This window comes from Petromyzon marinus, chromosome 73 (assembly GCF_048934315.1).
Source record: "Petromyzon marinus isolate PM22_M1 ecotype Great Lakes invasive population chromosome 73, UKy_Petmar_22M1.pri1.0, whole genome shotgun sequence".
In the NCBI taxonomy this organism is placed as follows: domain Eukaryota; kingdom Metazoa; phylum Chordata; class Hyperoartia; order Petromyzontiformes; family Petromyzontidae; genus Petromyzon; species Petromyzon marinus.
The window spans coordinates 3,237,278-3,259,441 of NC_133739.1; the positions used below are offsets into that span (position 1 = coordinate 3,237,278).

The 22,164-nt window shown below is 39.8% G+C and overlaps 1 protein-coding gene across 3 annotated transcripts in view; it reads right to left on the minus strand.

Annotated features, from left to right (window-relative positions):
• Nucleotides 1–22,164, minus strand: part of LOC142906978 (popeye domain-containing 2-like) — a 57,488-nt gene that overhangs the window by 15,128 nt on the left and 20,196 nt on the right. For 2 of the 3 annotated variants that reach the window (XR_012930608.1, XM_076055850.1), the window contains exons 4-6: nt 4,561–4,799; nt 3,999–4,101; nt 1–1,310 (exon numbers count right to left, since the gene is read on the minus strand). The exon at nt 1–1,310 is cut by the window's left edge and continues 527 nt beyond it. Coding sequence is in view for 1 of the 3 variants with exons in the window: in XM_076055851.1 (XP_075911966.1) it covers nt 4,304–4,340; nt 4,561–4,799 (276 nt within the window). In the remaining 2 variants the exon portion in view is untranslated. Of the gene's footprint in view, nt 1,311–3,998; nt 4,102–4,288; nt 4,341–4,560; nt 4,800–22,164 lie in introns of those variants that run through there. The other variant, XM_076055851.1, reaches the window with a different exon arrangement.

Genomic DNA, 22,164 nt, shown 5'->3' on the forward strand with positions numbered 1-22,164 from the left:
GAGAGAGACAGCAGGTGGAGGAGCGGAGGGCGAGGCCACACCAAGAGCAGGCTGGCCTCGACTGCCATCACGGACACCTGGGGGTGGTGAGACACGTGGGGAGAGAGACACGTGGGGGTGAGAGAGACACGGGGTGAGAGAGAGACACGTGGGGTGAGAGAGAGACACGTGGAGTGGTGAGAGACAGCAGGTGGAGGAGCGGAGGGCGAGGCCACACCAAGAGCAGGCTGGCCTCGACTGCCATCACGGACACCTGGGGGTGGTGAGAGACACGTGGGGAGAGAGACACGTGGGGAGAGAGAGAGACACGTGGAGTGGAGAGAGACAGCAGGTGGAGGAGCGGAGGGCGAGGCCACACCAAGAGCAGGCTGGCCTCGACTGCCATCACAGACACCTGGGGGTGGTGAGAGACACGTGGGGAGAGAGAGACACGTGGGGAGAGAGAGAGACACGTGGGGAGAGAGAGAGACACGTGGGGAGAGAGAGAGACACGTGGGGAGAGAGAGAGACACGTGGGGAGAGAGAGACACGTGGGGAGAGAGAGACACGTGGGGAGAGAGAGACACGTGGGGTGGTGAGAGAGACACGTGGGGGAGACACGTGGGGGAGAGACACGTGGAGTGGTGAGAGACAGCAGGTGGAGGAGCGGAGGGCGAGGCCACACCAAGAGCAGGCTGGCCTCGACTGCCATCACGGACACCTGGGGGTGGTGGGAGACACGTGGGGAGAGAGAGAGACACGTGGGGGTGAGAGAGACACGGGGTGAGAGAGAGACACGTGGGGAGAGAGAGACACGTGGGGAGAGAGAGACACGTGGGGTGGTGAGAGAGACACGTGGGGGAGACACGTGGGGGAGAGACACGTGGAGTGGTGAGAGACAGCAGGTGGAGGAGCGGAGGGCGAGGCCACACCAAGAGCAGGCTGGCCTCGACTGCCATCACGGACACCTGGGGGTGGTGGGAGACACGTGGGGAGAGAGAGAGACACGTGGGGAGAGAGACACGTGGGGGAGAGAGCGAGAGAGACACGTGGGGTGGTGAGAGAGACACGTGGGGAGAGAGACACGTGGGGGGAGAGAGACACGTGCGGAGAGAGACACGGGGGGAGAGAGACGTGGGGAGAGAGAGAGACACGTGGGAGAGACACGTGGGGAGAGAGAGAGAGACACGTGGGGTGGTGAGACACCTGGGGGTGAGAGAGAGACACGTGGGGTGGTGAGAGACACGTGGAGTGGAGAGAGTCAGCAGGTGGAGGAGCGGAGGGCGAGGCCACACCAAGAGCAGGCTGGCCTCGACTGCCATCACGGACACCTGGGGGTGGTGAGAGACACGTGGGGGGAGAGAGAGACACGTGGGGAGAGAGACACGTGGGGAGAGAGACACGTGGGGAGAGAGACACGTGGGGAGAGAGACACGTGGCGAGAGAGACACGGGGAGAGAGAGACACGTGGGGGAGACACGTGGGGTGGTGAGAGAGAGAGAGACACGTGGGGAGAGAGACACGTGGGGAGAGAGACACGTGGTGAGTGAGACACGTGGTGAGAGAGACACGTGGCGAGAGAGACGCGGGGAGAGAGAGACACGTGGTGAGAGAGACACGTGGGGAGAGAGAGACACGTGGGGTGAGAGACACGTGGGGAGAGAGACACGTGGGGTGGTGAGACACGTGGGGAGAGAGACACGTGGGGAGAGAGACACGTGGGGAGAGAGACACGGGGAGAGAGACACGTGGGGTGGTGAGAGAGACACGTGGGGTGGTGAGACACGTGGGGTGGTGAGAGAGAGAGAGACACGTGGGGTGGTGAGAGAGACACGTGGAGTGGAGAGAGACACGTGGGGTGGTGAGACACGTGGGGAGAGAGAGAGACACGTGGGGAGAGAGACACCTGGGGTGAGACACGTGGGGTGGAGAGACACGTGGGGAGAGAGAGACACGTGGGGTGAGAGAGAGACACGTGGGGGGTGAGACACCTGGGGGAGACACGTGGGGGGTGAGACACGTGGGGGAGAGAGACACGTGGGGGAGACACGTGGGGAGAGAGACAGCAGGTGGAGAGACACGGGGATAGAGAGAGACACGTGGGGGAGACACGTGGGGAGAGAGACAGCAGGTGGAGAGACACGGGGATAGAGAGAGACACGTGGGGTGGTGAGACACGTGGGGGGTGAGACACGTGGGGGAGAGAGAGACACGTGGGGTGGTGAGACACGTGGGGGAGAGAGACGTGGGGGAGACACGTGGGGTGGTGAGACAGCAGGTGGAGAGACACGGGGAGAGAGAGACACGTGGGGTGGTGAGACACGTGGGGTGGTGAGACACGTGGGGTGGTGAGACACGTGATGGTGAGACACCACGTGGTGGTGTGTCGTCACCACGTGGTGTTGGTGAGACACCACATGGTGTCTCACCAACACCACCACGTGGTGTGTGTCACACACACACCACGTGGTGTGTGACACACACCACGTGGTGTTGTTGTTGTTGTACCAGGAAGTGTGGTTCTCCATCCCCAGACTCCCACTCCACGTGGTGACACACCACGTGGTGTCTCACCAACAACACCACGTGGTGTGTGTGTCACACACCACGTGGTGTTGTTGTTGTTGTTGTACCAGGAAGTGTGGTTCTCCATCCCCAGACTCCCACTCCACGTGGTGACACACCAACAACACCACGTGGTGTGTGACACCACGTGGTGTTGTTGTTGTTGTTGTTGTACCAGGAAGTGTGGTTCTCCATCTCCAGACTCCCACACCACGTGGTGTGTGACACACCACGTGGTGTTGTTGTTGTTGTTGTTGTACCAGGAAGTGTGGTTCTCCATCCCCAGACTCCCACTCCACGTGGTGACACACCAACAACACCACGTGGTGTCACACACCACGTGGTGTTGTTGTTGTTGTTGTACCAGGAAGTGTGGTTCTCCATCCCCAGACTCCCACACCACGTGGTGTGTGACACCACGTGGTGTCTCACCAACAACACCACGTGGTGTCACACACCACGTGGTGTTGTTGTTGTTGTACCAGGAAGTGTGGTTCTCCATCCCCAGACTCCCACACCACGTGGTGACACACCACGTGGTGTGTGACACACCACGTGGTGTTGTTGTTGTACCAGGAAGTGTGGTTCTCCATCCCCAGACTCCCACACCACGTGGTGTGTGACACACCACGTGGTGTTGTTGTTGTTGTACCAGGAAGTGTGGTTCTCCATCCCCAGACTCCCACTCCACGTGGTATCACACCACGTGGTGTCACACACCACGTGGTGTTGTTGTTGTACCAGGAAGTGTGGTTCTCCATCCCCAGACTCCCACTCCACGTGGTGACACACCACGTGGTGTGTGACACCACGTGGTGTGTGTGTGTCACACACCACGTGGTGTTGTTGTTGTTGTTGTACCAGGAAGTGTGGTTCTCCATCCCCAGACTCCCACTCCACGTGGTGTCTCACCAACAACACCACGTGGTGTGACACCACGTGGTGTTGTTGTTGTTGTTGTACCAGGAAGTGTGGTTCTCCATCCCCAGACTCCCACACCACGTGGTGTGTGTGTCACACACCACGTGGTGTGTGTGTCACACACCACGTGGTGTTGTTGTTGTTGTACCAGGAAGTGTGGTTCTCCATCCCCAGACTCCCACACCACGTGGTGTGTGACACACCACGTGGTGTTGTTGTTGTTGTTGTACCAGGAAGTGTGGTTCTCCATCCCCAGACTCCCACACCACGTGGTGTGTGTGTCACACACCACGTGGTGTGTGTGTCACACACCACGTGGTGTTGTTGTTGTTGTACCAGGAAGTGTGGTTCTCCATCCCCAGACTCCCACACCACGTGGTGTGTGACACACCACGTGGTGTTGTTGTTGTTGTTGTACCAGGAAGTGTGGTTCTCCATCCCCAGACTCCCACTCCACGTGGTGACACACCACGTGGTGTGTGACACCACGTGGTGTGTGTGTCACACACCACGTGGTGTTGTTGTTGTTGTACCAGGAAGTGTGGTTCTCCATCCCCAGACTCCCACTCCACGGAGTCGACGAACTGGAACGGAGCGACGGAGTGGAGCGTCACGGAGTCCATGCTGACGGTCATCCTGGGGGGTCACGGCGGTCACGGGGGTCATGGGGGGTCACAGGGGGGTCACGGGGGTCACGGGGTCACAGGGGGGCACGGGGGGTCATGGGAGCGTCACGGAGTCCATGTTGACGGTCATCCTGAGGGGGTCACGGGGGTCATGGTGGGGTCACAGGGGGGGTCACGGGGGTCATGGTGGGGTCACAGGGGGGTCACGGGGGTCATGGTAGAGTCACGGAGTCCATGTTGACGGTCATCCTGGGGGGTCACGGGGGTCACAGGGGGGTCACAGGGGGGTCACGGGGGTCATGGGGGGTCATGGAAGCGTCACGGAGTCCATGTTGACACTCATCCTGGGGGGTCACAGGGGTCATGGTGGGGTCACCGAGAGTCACGGGGGGTCACGGAGGGTCACGTGGGGGTCACAGGCGGGGTGGGGGTCACGCAGAGACCCCCCCCCCCCCCACCTGCTCCTCACCTCCCGTCCAGCAACACCCCGAGTCTGTCTATGGGGGTCTCTCCCTGCCTCGCGTAGAACTCCCCGGCCTCCAGTCGCAGCAGGCCGTGACCTCCGCCGTGACCTCTGACTTGACCTCTGACTTGACCTCCGCCGTGACCTCCGCCGTGACCTCTGACTTGACCTCCGCCGTGACCTCCGCCGTGACCTCCGACCCTCGACTCTGAAGCCGGAGAGCCGTCGGCCTCCGGCTTCAGAGCCTGGAGCGGACGCACAGAGACCACTCACACTTTTACACTTACACACTCTTACACACTTACACACTTACACTTACACTCTTACACACTTACACACTTACACTTACACTCTTACACACTTACACACTTACACACTTACTCACACTTTTACACTTACACTCTTACACACTTACACTTACACACTCACTTACACACTTACACACTCTTATACACTCTTACACACTTATACACTTACATACTTACATATACACTTATACACTTACACTCTTACACACTTACACTAATATATACACTCACACTTACACACTCACACTAATATATACACTCACACTTATATATACACTTTTACACTTACACACTTACATATACACACACACTTACACACTTACACTAATATATACACTCACACTTTTACATATACACTCTTACACACTTACACTTACACACTTACATATACACTTATACACTTACACTCTTACACACTTACACACTTACACACTTACACTTACACACTCACTTACACACTCACTTACACACTTACACACTCTTATACACTCTTACACACTTACACACTTACATATACACTTATACACTTACACTCTTACATATACACTTATACACTTACACTCTTACACACTTACACACTTATATATACACACACACTTACACACTTACATTTATATACACTCTTACACACTTACACACTTATATATACACTTATATATACACTCTTACACACTCACACTTATACACACTCACACTTACACACTTATATATACACTTATACACTTACACTCTTACACACTTACACACTTACACACTTACACTTACACACTCACTTACACACTCACTTACACACTTACACACTCTCATACACTCTTACACACTTACACACTTACATATACACTTATACACTTACACTCTTACATATACACTTATACACTTACACTCTTACACACTTACACACTTATATATACACTTATATATACACTCTTACACACTCACACTTATACACACTCACACTTACACACTTATATATACACTTACATATACACTCTTACACACTTACACACTCACTTACACACACTCACACTTACACTCTTATACACTTACACACTTACACACTTTTATATACACACTTATATATACACTTACACACTTACACTCATATACACTCTTACACACTCACTTACACACTTACACACTTATACACTTACACACTTACACACTCACACACTTATACAATTACACACTTACACACTTACACACTTTTATATACACACACTTACACACTTATATATACACTTACACACTTACACTTATATACACTCTTACACACTTACACTTACACTTATATACACTCTTATATATACACACACTTACACACTTACACTTATATACACTCTTACACACTCACTTACACTTATATACACTCTTATATACACACTTACACACTCACACTTTTATATACACTCTTACACACTCACTTACACACTTATATACACTCTTACACACTTACACTTATATACACTCTTATATATATACACTCTTATACACACTTACACTTATATACACTCTTACACACACTTACACACTCACTTACTTACACACTTACACACTTATATATACACTCTTACACACTTACACTCTTACACTTACCCACTTTTATACACTTACACTTACACACTCACACTCACTTATATATACACACTTACTCTTATATATACACACACTTACACACTTATATACTCACACTTATATATGCACACACACACTTACACACTTATATACACTCACTTATATATACACACTTACACACTTATATACACTCTTACACACTCACTTACACACTTATATACACTCTTACACACTTACACACTCACTCTTATATATACACTCTTACACACTTACACACTCACACTTATATATACACTCTTACACACTTACACTTACACACTTTTATATACACTCTTACACACTTACACTTATATACACACTCTTATATATACACTCACACTTATACACACTCTTACACACTTACACACTTATATACACTCTTACACACTCACTTACACACTCTTACACACTTACACTTACACACTTATATACACTCTTACACACTTACACTTATATACTTACACTTTTACACTTACACTCTTATATACACACTCACTTACACACTTACACACTTACACTTATACACACTCTTACACACTCACTTACACACTTACACACTCAGTTACACACTCACACTTACACACTTTTATACACTTACTTACACACTTACACACTTATATATACACTCTTACACTCTTACACACTTACACACTTATATATACTCTTACACACTCACTTACACACTCTTACACACTTACACTTACACACTTATATACACTCTTACACACTTACACTTACACACTTTTATATACACTCTTACACTTATATACACACTCTTACACACTTACATATACACTCACTTACACACTCACTTACACACTCACTTACACACTTACACACTTACACTTACACACTTATATACACTCTTACACACTTACACTTATATACTTACACTTTTACACTTACACTCTTATATACACACTCACTTACACACTTACACACTTACACTTACACTTATACACACTCTTACACACTCACTTACACACTCAGTTACACACTCACACTTACACACTTTTATACACTTACTTACACACTTACACACTTATATATACACTCTTACACTCTTACACACTTATATATACACTCTTACACACTCACTTACACACCCTTACACACTTACACACTTTTATATACACTCTTACACACTTACACTTATATACACACTCTTATATATACACTCACACTTATACACACTCTTACACACTTACACACTTATATATACACTCTTACACACTCACTTACACACTCTTACACACTTACACTTACACACTTATATACACTCTTACACACTTACACTTATATACTTACACTTTTACACTTACACTCTTATATACACACTCACTTACACACTTACACACTTACACTTATACACACTCTTACACACTCACTTACACACTCAGTTACACACTCACACTTACACACTTTTATACACTTACTTACACACTTACACACTTATATATACTCTTACACACTTACACACTTTTATATACACTCTTACACACTTACACTTATACACACTCTTATATATACACTCACACTTATACACACTCTTACACACTTACACACTTATATATACACTCTTACACACTCACTTACACACTCTTACACACTTACACTTACACACTTATATACACTCTTACACACTTACACTTATATACTTACACTTTTACACTTACACTCTTATATACACACTCACTTACACACTTACACACTTACACTTATACACACTCTTACGCACTCACTTACACACTTACACACTCAGTTACACACTCACACTTACACACTTTTATACACTTACTTACACACTTATATATACACTCTTACACTCTTACACACTTACACTTACACACTTACACTTACACACTTATATACACTTATATATACACTTACACACTTACACACTTACTTACACTTACACACTTATATATACACTCTTACACTCACTTACACACTTACACACTTACACTTATATACACTCTTACACACTTATATATACACTTATATATACACTCACTTACACACTTACACACTTATATATACACTTATATATACACTCTTACACACTCACACTTATACACACTCACACTTACACACTTGTATATACACTTATATATACACTCTTACACACTCACACTTATACACACATACACACTTACACACTTACACTTACACACACTCTTACACACTTATATAAACACTCACTTACACACTTACACAGTTATATATACACACTTACACACTCACTTACACACTCTTACACACTTACACACTTACACTTACACACACACACTTACACACTCACTTACACACTTATATATACACACTTACACACTTATATACACTTATATATACACACTTACACACTTACTTATATACACTCTTACACACTTACACACTTTTATACACTCTTACACACTTACTTACACACTCACTTACACACTTATATATACACTCTTACACTTATACACTCTTACACACTTACACACTCACTTACACACTTACACTTACACACTCACACTTACACACTTACTTACACACTCTTACACACTTATATACACTCTTACACACTTACACTTACACACTTACTTACACACTCTTACACATTTACACACTCACTTACACACTCACTTACACACTTACACACTTACACACTTACACACTCACACTTACACACTTACACACTTACACACTCACACTTACACACTTACACACTCACTTACACACTTACACTTACACACTCTTACACTTACACACTCACTTACACACTCACTTACACACTCTTACACACTTATATACACTTACACACTCACTTACACACTCACTTACACACTCACTTACACACTTACACACTCACTTACACACTCACTTACACACACTTACACACTCTTACACACTTACACACTCACTTGCACACTCTCACACACTCACTTACACACTCTTACACACACACTCACACACTCTTACAGTTACACACTCTTACACACTCTTACACACTTATATACACTCTTACACACTCTTACACACTTACATTTACACTTACACACTCTTACACACTTATATACACACTTACACACTCTTACACACTTACTTACACACTTACACACTCTTACACACTTATATACACTTACTTACACACTTACTTACACACGTACACTTACACACTTACACACTTATATACACACTTACACACTTATATATGCACTTATACACTTACACACTTATTTACACACTTACTTACACACTCTTACACTTACACACTTACTTACACACTTATATACACTCTTACACACTTACACACTTACACACTCTTACACTTACACACTCTTACACACTCTTACACACTTATATACACTCTTACACACTCTTACACACTTATATATACACACTCTTACATACTCTTACACACTCTTACACACTTACATTTACACTTACACACTCTTACACACTTATATATACACTCTTACACACTCTTACACACTCTTACACACTTACATTTACACTTACACACTCTTACACACTTATATACACACTTACACACTCTTACACACTTACTTACACACTTACACACTCTTACACACTTATATACACTTACTTACACACTTACACACTTACTTACACACGTACACTTACACACTTATACACTTATATACACTTACACACTTATATATGCACTTATACACTTACACACTTACTTACACACTTACTTACACACTCTTACACTTACACACTTACTTACACACTTATATACACACTTAGACACTTACACACTTACACACTCTTACACACTTACACACTCTTACACTTACACACTCTTACACACTCACACTTATATATACACTCTTACACTTACACACTCTTACACACTTACACTTATATACACTCTTACACTTACACACTCTTACACACTTACACTTATATACACTCTTACACTTACACACTCTTACACACTTACACTTATATACACACTCTTACACTTACACACTCTTACACACTTACACTTATACACACTCTTACACTTGCACACTCTTACACACTCACACTTATATACACTCTTACACTTACACACTCTTACACACTCACACTTATATACACTCTTACTCTTACACACTCACACTTATATATACACTCTTACACTTACACACTCTTACACACTCGCACTTATATATACACTCTTACACTTACACACTCTTACACACTCACACTTATATATACACTCTTACACTTACACACTCTTACACACTCACACTTATATACACTCTTACACTTACACACTCTTACACACTCACACTTATATATACACTCTTACACTTACACACTCTTACACACTCACACTTATATATACACTCTTACACTTACACACTTACACTTATATACACTCTTACACTTACACACTCTTACACAATTACACTTATATACACTCTTACACTTACACACTCTTACACACTTACATTTATATACACTCTTACACTTATATACACTCTTACACACTTACACACTTACTCTTACACACTTACACACTCACACTAATATATACACACTTACACACTCACACTTACACTTACACACTTACACTTATATACACTTACTTACACACTCACTTATATACTCACACTTATATATACACTCTTACACACTTACACACTTACACACTCACTTACACACTTACACACTCACTTACACACTTACTCACTCACTTACACACTCACACTTACACACTTACACACTTATATATACACACTCTTATACACACTTACACACTTACACTTATATATACACTCTTACACACTTTATATACACACTTACTCTTACACACTCACTTACACACTTACACTCTTATATATACACTCACTTACACTTACACACTTACACACTTATATATACACTCTTATACACTCACTTACACACTTACACTTACACACACTCTTACACACTTATATAAACACTCACTTACACAGTTATATATACACTTACACTTACACACTCACTTACACACTCTTACACACTTACACTCTTACACTTACACACACACACTTACACACTCACTTACACACTTATATATACACACTTACACACTTATATACACTAATATACACACTTACACACTTACACTTATATACACTCTTACACACTTACACACTTACACACTTTTATACACTCTTACACACTTACTTACACACTCACTTACACACTTATATATACACACTCTTACACTTATACACTCTTACACACTTACTTACACACTTACACTTACACATTCACACTTACACACTTACACACTCTTACACACTTATATATACACTCTTACACTCTTACACACTTACACTTACACACTTACTTACACACTCTTACACACTTACACACTCACTTACACACTCACTTACACACTTACACACTCACTTACACACTTACACACTTATATACACACTCTTAAACACTTACACACTCACTTACACACTTATATATACATTTACACACTCACACGCTCACACTCACTTACACACACTTACACACTCTTACACACTCTTACACACTCTTACACACTTACACTTACATACTCACTTACACACTCACTTACACACTCACTTACACACTCACACTCACTTACACACTCACACTTACACACTTACTTACACACTTTTATACACTTACACACTTACTTACACACTCACACTTACACACTCTTACACTTACACACTCACTTACACACTCTTACACACTTATATACACACTTACACACTCACTTACACACTCACTTACACACTCACTTACACACACTTACACACTTACACACTTACACACTCACTTACACACACACTTACACACTCTTACACACTTACACATTTACACACTCACTTACACACTCTTACAGTTACACACTCTTACACACTCTTACACACTTATATACACTCTTACACACTCTTACACACTTATATATACACTCTTACACACTCTTACACACTTATATATACACTCTTACACACTCTTACACACTCTTACACACTTACATTTACACTTACACACTCTTACACACTTATATACACACTTACACACTCTTACACACTTACTTACACACTTACACACTCTTACACACTTATATACACTTACTTACACACTTACACACTTACTTACACACGTACACTTACACACTTATACACTTATATACACACTTACACACTTATATATGCACTTATACACTTACACACTTACTTACACACTTACACACTTACTTACACACTCTTACACTTACACACTTACTTACACACTTATATACACACTTAGACACTTACACACTTACACACTCTTACACACTTACACACTCTTACACTTACACACTCTTACACACTCACACTTATATATACACTCTTACACTTACACACTCTTACACACTTACACTTATATACACTCTTACACTTACACACTCTTACACACTTACACTTATATACACTCTTACACTTACACACTCTTACACACTTACACTTATATACACTCTTACACTTACACACTCTTACACACTTATACACACTCTTACACTTGCACACTCTTACACACTCACACTTATATACACTCTTACACTTACACACTCTTACACACTCACACTTATATACACACTCTTACTCTTACACACTCACACTTATATATACACTCTTACACTTACACACTCTTACACACTCGCACTTATATATACACTCTTACACTTACACACTCTTACACACTCACACTTATATATACACTCTTACACTTACACACTCTTACACACTCACACTTATATACACACTCTTACACTTACACACTCTTACACACTCACACTTATATATACACTCTTACACTTACACACTCTTACACACTCACACTTATATATACACTCTTACACTTACACACTTACACTTATATACACTCTTACACTTACACACTCTTACACAATTACACTTATATACACTCTTACACTTACACACTCTTACACACTTACATTTATATACACTCTTACACTTATATACACACTTACACACTTACACACTTACTCTTACACACTTACACACTCACACTAATATATACACTTACACACTCACACTTACACTTACACACTTACACTTATATACACTTACTTACACACTCACTTATATACTCACACTTATATATACACTCTTACACACTTACACACTCACTTACACACTTACACACTCACTTACACACTTACTCACTCACTTACACACTCACACTTACACTTACACACTTACACACTTATATATACACGCACTCTTATACACACTTACACACTTACACTTATATATACACTCTTACACACTCACTTACACACTTACACTCTTATATATACACTCACTTACACTTACACACTTACACACTTATATATACACTCTTATACACTCACTTACACACTTACACTTACACACACTCTTACACACTTATATAAACACTCACTTACACAGTTATATATACACACTTACACTTACACACTCACTTACACACTCTTACACACTTACACTCTTACACTTACACACACACACTTACACACTCACTTACACACTTATATATACACACTTACACACTTATATACACTTATATACACACACTTACACACTTACACTTATATACACTCTTACACACTTACACACTTACACACTTTTATACACTCTTACACACTTACTTACACACTCACTTACACACTTATATATATACACACTCTTACACTTATACACTCTTACACACTTACACACTCACTTACACACTCACACTTACACACTTACACACTTACACACTCTTACACACTTATATATACACACTCTTACACACTTACACTTACACACTTACTTACACACTCTTACACACTTACACACTCACTTACACACTCACTTACACACTTACACACTTACACACTTACACACTTACACACTCACTTACACACTTATATACACACTCTTACACACTTACACACTCACTTACACACTTATATATACATTTACACACTCACACGCTCACACTCACTTACACACTCTTACACACTCTTACACACTTACACACTCTTACACACTTACACTTACATACTCACTTACACACTCACTTACACACTCACTTACACACTCACACTCACTTACACACTCACACTTACACACTTACTTACACACTTTTATACACTTACACACTTACTTACACACTCTTACACACTTATATACACACTTACACACTCACTTACACACTCACTTACACACTCACTTACACACTCACACACTTACACACTCACTTACACACACACTTACACACTCTTACACACTTACACACTTACACACTCACTTACACACTCTTACAGTTACACACTCTTACACACTCTTACACACTTATATACACTCTTACACACTCTTACACACTTATATATACACTCTTACACACTCTTACACACTTATATATACTCTCTTACACACTCTTACACACTCTTACACACTTACATTTACACTTACACACTCTTACACACTTATATACACACTTACACACTCTTACACACTTACTTACACACTTACACACTCTTACACACTTATATACACTTACTTACACACTTACACACTTACTTACACACGTACACTTACACACTTATACACTTATATACACACTTACACACTTATATATGCACTTATACACTTACACACTTACTTACACACTTACACACTTACTTACACACTCTTACACTTACACACTTACTTACACACTTATATACACTCTTACACACTTACACACTCTTACACTTACACACTCTTACACACTCTTACACACTTATACACACTCTTACACACTCTTACACACTTATATATATACACTCTTACACACTCTTACACACTCTTACACACTTACATTTACACTTACACACTCTTACACACTCTTACACTTACACACTTACTCTTACACACTTATATACACTCTTACACACTCTTACACTTACACACTTACACACTTACTTACACACTTACACACTTACTTACACACTTACACTTACACACTTATACACTTATATACACTTACACACTTATATATGCACTTATACACTTACACACTTACTTACACACTTATTTACACACTTACACACTTACACACTCTTACACTTACACACTCTTACACACTCTTACACACTTATATACACTCTTACACACTCTTACACACTTATATATACACTCTTACACACTCTTACACACTCTTACACACTTACATTTACACTTACACACTCTTACACACTCTTACACTTACACACTTACACTTACACACTCTTACACACTTATATACACTCTTTCACACTTACACACAAACACTTACACACTCTTACACACTTACTTACACACTTACACTTACACACTCTTACACACTTATATACACTTATATACACTCTTACACACTCTTACACACTTACTTACACACTTACACACTTACTTACACACTTACACACTTATATACACTTACACACTTATATATGCACTTATACACTTACACACTTACTTACACACTTACACACTTACTTACACACTTATATACACTCTTACACACTTACTTACACACTCTTACACACTCACACACTTACACACTTACTTACACACTTATATATACACTTATATATACACTTACACACTTACACTTACACACTTATATATGCACTTATACACTTATATATACACTTACTTATACACTTATATACACACTTACACACTTATATATACGTACTTACACACCTATATACACACTTACACACTTATATACACACTTACTTATGCACTTACTTACACTTATATACACACTTATACTTATACACTCTTATATACACACTTATATACACACTCTTACACACTTACATTTACACTTACACACTCTTACACACTCTTACACTTACACACTTACACTTACACACTCTTACACACTTATATACACTCTTACACACTCTTACACTTTTACACTTACACACTCTTACACACTTATATACACTCTTACACACTTACACACTCTTACACACTTACTTACACACTCTTACACACTTATATACACACTTATATACACTCTTACACACTCTTACACACTTATATACACTTATATACACTCTTACACACTCTTACACACTTACTTACACACTTACACTTACACACTTATACACTTATATACACACTTACACACTTATATATGCACTTATACACTTACACACTTACTTACACACTTACACACTTACTTACACACTCTTACACTTACACACTTACTTACACACTTATATACACACTTAGACACTTACACACTTACACACTTACACACTCTTACACACTTACACACTCTTACACACTCTTACACTTACACACTCTTACACACTCTTACACACTTATATACACTCTTACACACTCTTACACACTTATATATGCACACTCTTACACACTCTTACACACTCTTACACATTTACACTTACACACTCTTACACACTCTTACACTTACACACTCTTACACACTATATACACTCTTACACACTCTTACACACTTATATATACACTCTTACACACTCTTACACACTTACATTTACACTTACACACTCTTACACACTCTTACACTTACACACTTACACTTACACACTCTTACACACTTATATACACTCTTACACACTTACACACTTACACACTCTTACACACTTACTTACACACTTACACTTACACACTCTTACACACTTATATACACACTTATATACACTCTTACACACTCTTACACACTTACTTACACACTTACTTACACACTTACTTACACACTTACACTTATACACTTATATATACTTACACACTTATATATGCACTTATACACTTACACACTTACTTACACACTTACACACTTACTTACACACTCTTACACTTACACACTTACTTACACACTTATATACACTCTTACACACTTACACACTTACTCTTACACACTTACACACTCACACTAATATATACACACTTACACACTCACACTTACACACTTACACTTATATACACTTACTTACACACTCACTTATATACTCACACTTATATATACACTCTTACACACTTACACACTTACACACTCACTTACACACTTACACACTCACTTACACACTTACTCACTCACTTACACACTCACACTTACACTTACACACTTACACACTTATATATACACACTCTTATACACACTTACACACTTACACTTATATATACACTCTTACACACTTTATATACACACTTACTCTTACACACTCACTTACACACTTACACTCTTATATATACACTCACTTACACTTACACACTTACACACTTATATATACACTCTTATACACTCACTTACACACTTACACTTACACACACTCTTACACACTTATATAAACACTCACTTACACAGTTATATATACACACTTACACTTACACACTCACTTACACACTCTTACACACTTACACTCTTACACTTACACACACACACTTACACACTCACTTACACACTTATATATACACACTTACACACTTATATACACTTATATACACACTTACACACTTACACTTATATACACTCTTACACACTTACACACTTACACACTTTTATACACTCTTACACACTTACTTACACACTCACTTACACACTTATATATACACTCTTACACTTATACACTCTTACACACTTACACACTCACTTACACACTTACACTTACACATTCACACTTACACACTTACACACTCTTACACACTTATATATACACACACTCTTACACTCTTACACACTTACACTTACACACTTACTTACACACTCTTACACACTTACACACTCACTTACACACTCACTTACACACTTACACACTTACACACTCACTTACACACTTATATACACACTCTTACACACTTACACACTCACTTACACACTTATATATACATTTACACACTCACACGCTCACACTCACTTACACACTTACACACTCTTACACACTTACACACTCTTACACACTTACACTTACATACTCACTTACACACTCACTTACACACTCACTTACACACTCACACTCACTTACACACTCACACTTACACACTTACTTACACACTTTTATACACTTACACACTTACTTACACACTCTTACACACTCACACTTACACACTCTTACACTTACACACTCACTTACACACTCACTTACACACTCTTACACACTTATATACACTTACACACTCACTTACACACTCACTTACACACTCACTTACACACGTACACACTTACACACTCACTTACACACACTTACACACTCTTACACACTTACACACTTACACACTCACTTACACACTCTTACAGTTACACACTCTTACACACTCTTACACACTTATATACACTCTTACACACTCTTACACACTTATATATACACTCTTACACACTCTTACACACTTATATATACACTCTTACACACTCTTACACACTCTTACACACTTACATTTACACTTACACACTCTTACACACTTATATACACACTTACACACTCTTACACACTTACTTACACACTTACACACTCTTACACACTTATATACACTTACTTACACACTTACACACTTACTTACACACGTACACTTACACACTTATACACTTATATACACACTACACACTTATATATGCACTTATACACTTACACACTTACTTACACACTTACACACTTACTTACACACTCTTACACTTACACACTTACTTACACACTTATATACACTCTTACACACTTACACACTCATACACTTACACACTCTTACACACTCTTACACACTTATATACACTCTTACACACTCTTACAACACTTATATATACACACTCTTACACACTCTTACACACTCTTACACACTTACATTTACACTTACACACTCTTACACACTCTTACACTTACACTTACTCTTACACACTTATATACACTCTTACACACTCTTACACTTACACACTTACACACTTACTTACACACTTACACACTTACTTACACACTTACACTTACACACTTATACACTTATATACACTTACACACTTATATATGCACTTATACACTTACACACTTACTTACACACTTATTTACACACTTACACACTTACACACTCTTACACTTACACACTCTTACACACTCTTACACTCTTACACACTCTTACACACTTATATATACACACTCTTACACACTCTTACACACTCTTACACACTTACATTTACACTTACACACTCTTACACACTCTTACACTTACACACTTACACTTACACACTCTTACACACTTATATACACTCTTTCACACTTACACACAAACACTTACACACTCTTACACACTTACTTACACACTTACACTTACACACTCTTACACACTTATATACACACTTATATACACTCTTACACACTCTTACACACTTACTTACACACTTACACACTTACTTACACACTTACACACTTATATACACACTTACACAACTTATATATGCACTTATACACTTACACACTTACTTACACACTTACACACTTACTTACACACTTATATACACTCTTACACACTTACTTACACACTCTTACACACTCACACACTTACACACTTACTTACACACTTATATATACACTTATATATACACTTACACACTTACACTTACACACTTATATATGCACTTATACACTTATATATACACTTACTTATACACTTATATACACACTTACACACTTATATATACGTACTTACACACCTATATACACACTTACTTATGCACTTATATACACACTTACTTATGCACTTACTTACACTTATATACACACTTATACTTATACACTCTTATATACACACTTATATACACACTCTTACACACTTACATTTACACTTACACACTCTTACACACTCTTACACTTACACACTTACACTTACACACTCTTACACACTTATATACACTCTTACACACTCTTACACTTTTACACTTACACACTCTTACACACTTATATACACTCTTACACACTTACACACTCTTACACACTTACTTACACACTCTTACACACTATATACACACTTATATACACTCTTACACACTTATATACACACTTATATACACTCTTACACACTCTTACACACTTACTTACACACTTACACTTACACACTTATACACTTATATACACACTTACACACTTATATATGCACTTATACACTTACACACTTACTTACACACTTACACACTTACTTACACACTCTTACACTTACACACTTACTTACACACTTATATACACACTTAGACACTTACACACTTACACACTCTTACACACTTACACACTCTTACACACTCTTACACTTACACACTCTTACACACTCTTACACACTTATATACACTCTTACACACTCTTACACACTTATATATGCACACTCTTACACACTCTTACACACTCTTACACACTTACATTTACACTTACACACTCTTACACACTCTTACACTTACACACTCTTACACACTTATATACACTCTTGCACACTCTTACACACTTATATATACACTCTTACACACTCTTACACACTTACATTTACACTTACACACTCTTACACACTCTTACACTTACACACTTACACTTACACACTCTTACACACTTATATACACTCTTACACACTTACACACTCTTACACACTTACTTACACACTTACACTTACACACTCTTACACACTTATATACACACTTATATACACTCTTACACACTCTTACACACTTACTTACACACTTACTTACACACTTACTTACACACTTACACTTATACACTTATATATACTTACACACTTATATATGCACTTATACACTTACACACTTACTTACACACTTACACACTTACTTACACACTCTTACACTTACACACTACTTACACACTTATATACACTCTTACACACTTACACACTTACTCTTACACACTTACACACTCACACTAATATATACACTTACACACTCACACTTACACTTACACACTTACACTTATATACACTTACTTACACACTCACTTATATACTCACACTTATATATACACTCTTACACACTTACACACTCACTTACACACTTACACACTTACACACACACTTACTCACTTACACACTCACACTTACACTTACACACTTACACACTTATATATACACACACTCTTATACACACTTACACACTTACACTTATATATACACTCTTACACACTTTATATACACACTTACTCTTACACACTCACTTACACACTTACACTCTTATATATACACTCACTTACACTTACACACTTACACACTTATATACACTCTTATACACTCACTTACACACTTACACTTACACACACTCTTACACACTTATATAAACACTCACTTACACAGTTATATATACACACTTACACTTACACACTCACTTACACACTCTTACACACTTACACTCTTACACTTACACACACACACTTACACACTCACTTACACACTTATATATACACACTTACACACTTATATACACTTATATACACACTTACACACTTACACTTATATACACTCTTACACACTTACACACTTACACACTTTTATACACTCTTACACACTTACTTACACACTCACTTACACACTTATATATACACTCTTACACTTATACACTCTTACACACTTACACACTCACTTACACACTTACACTTACACATTCACACTTACACACTTACACACTCTTACACACTTATATATACACACAC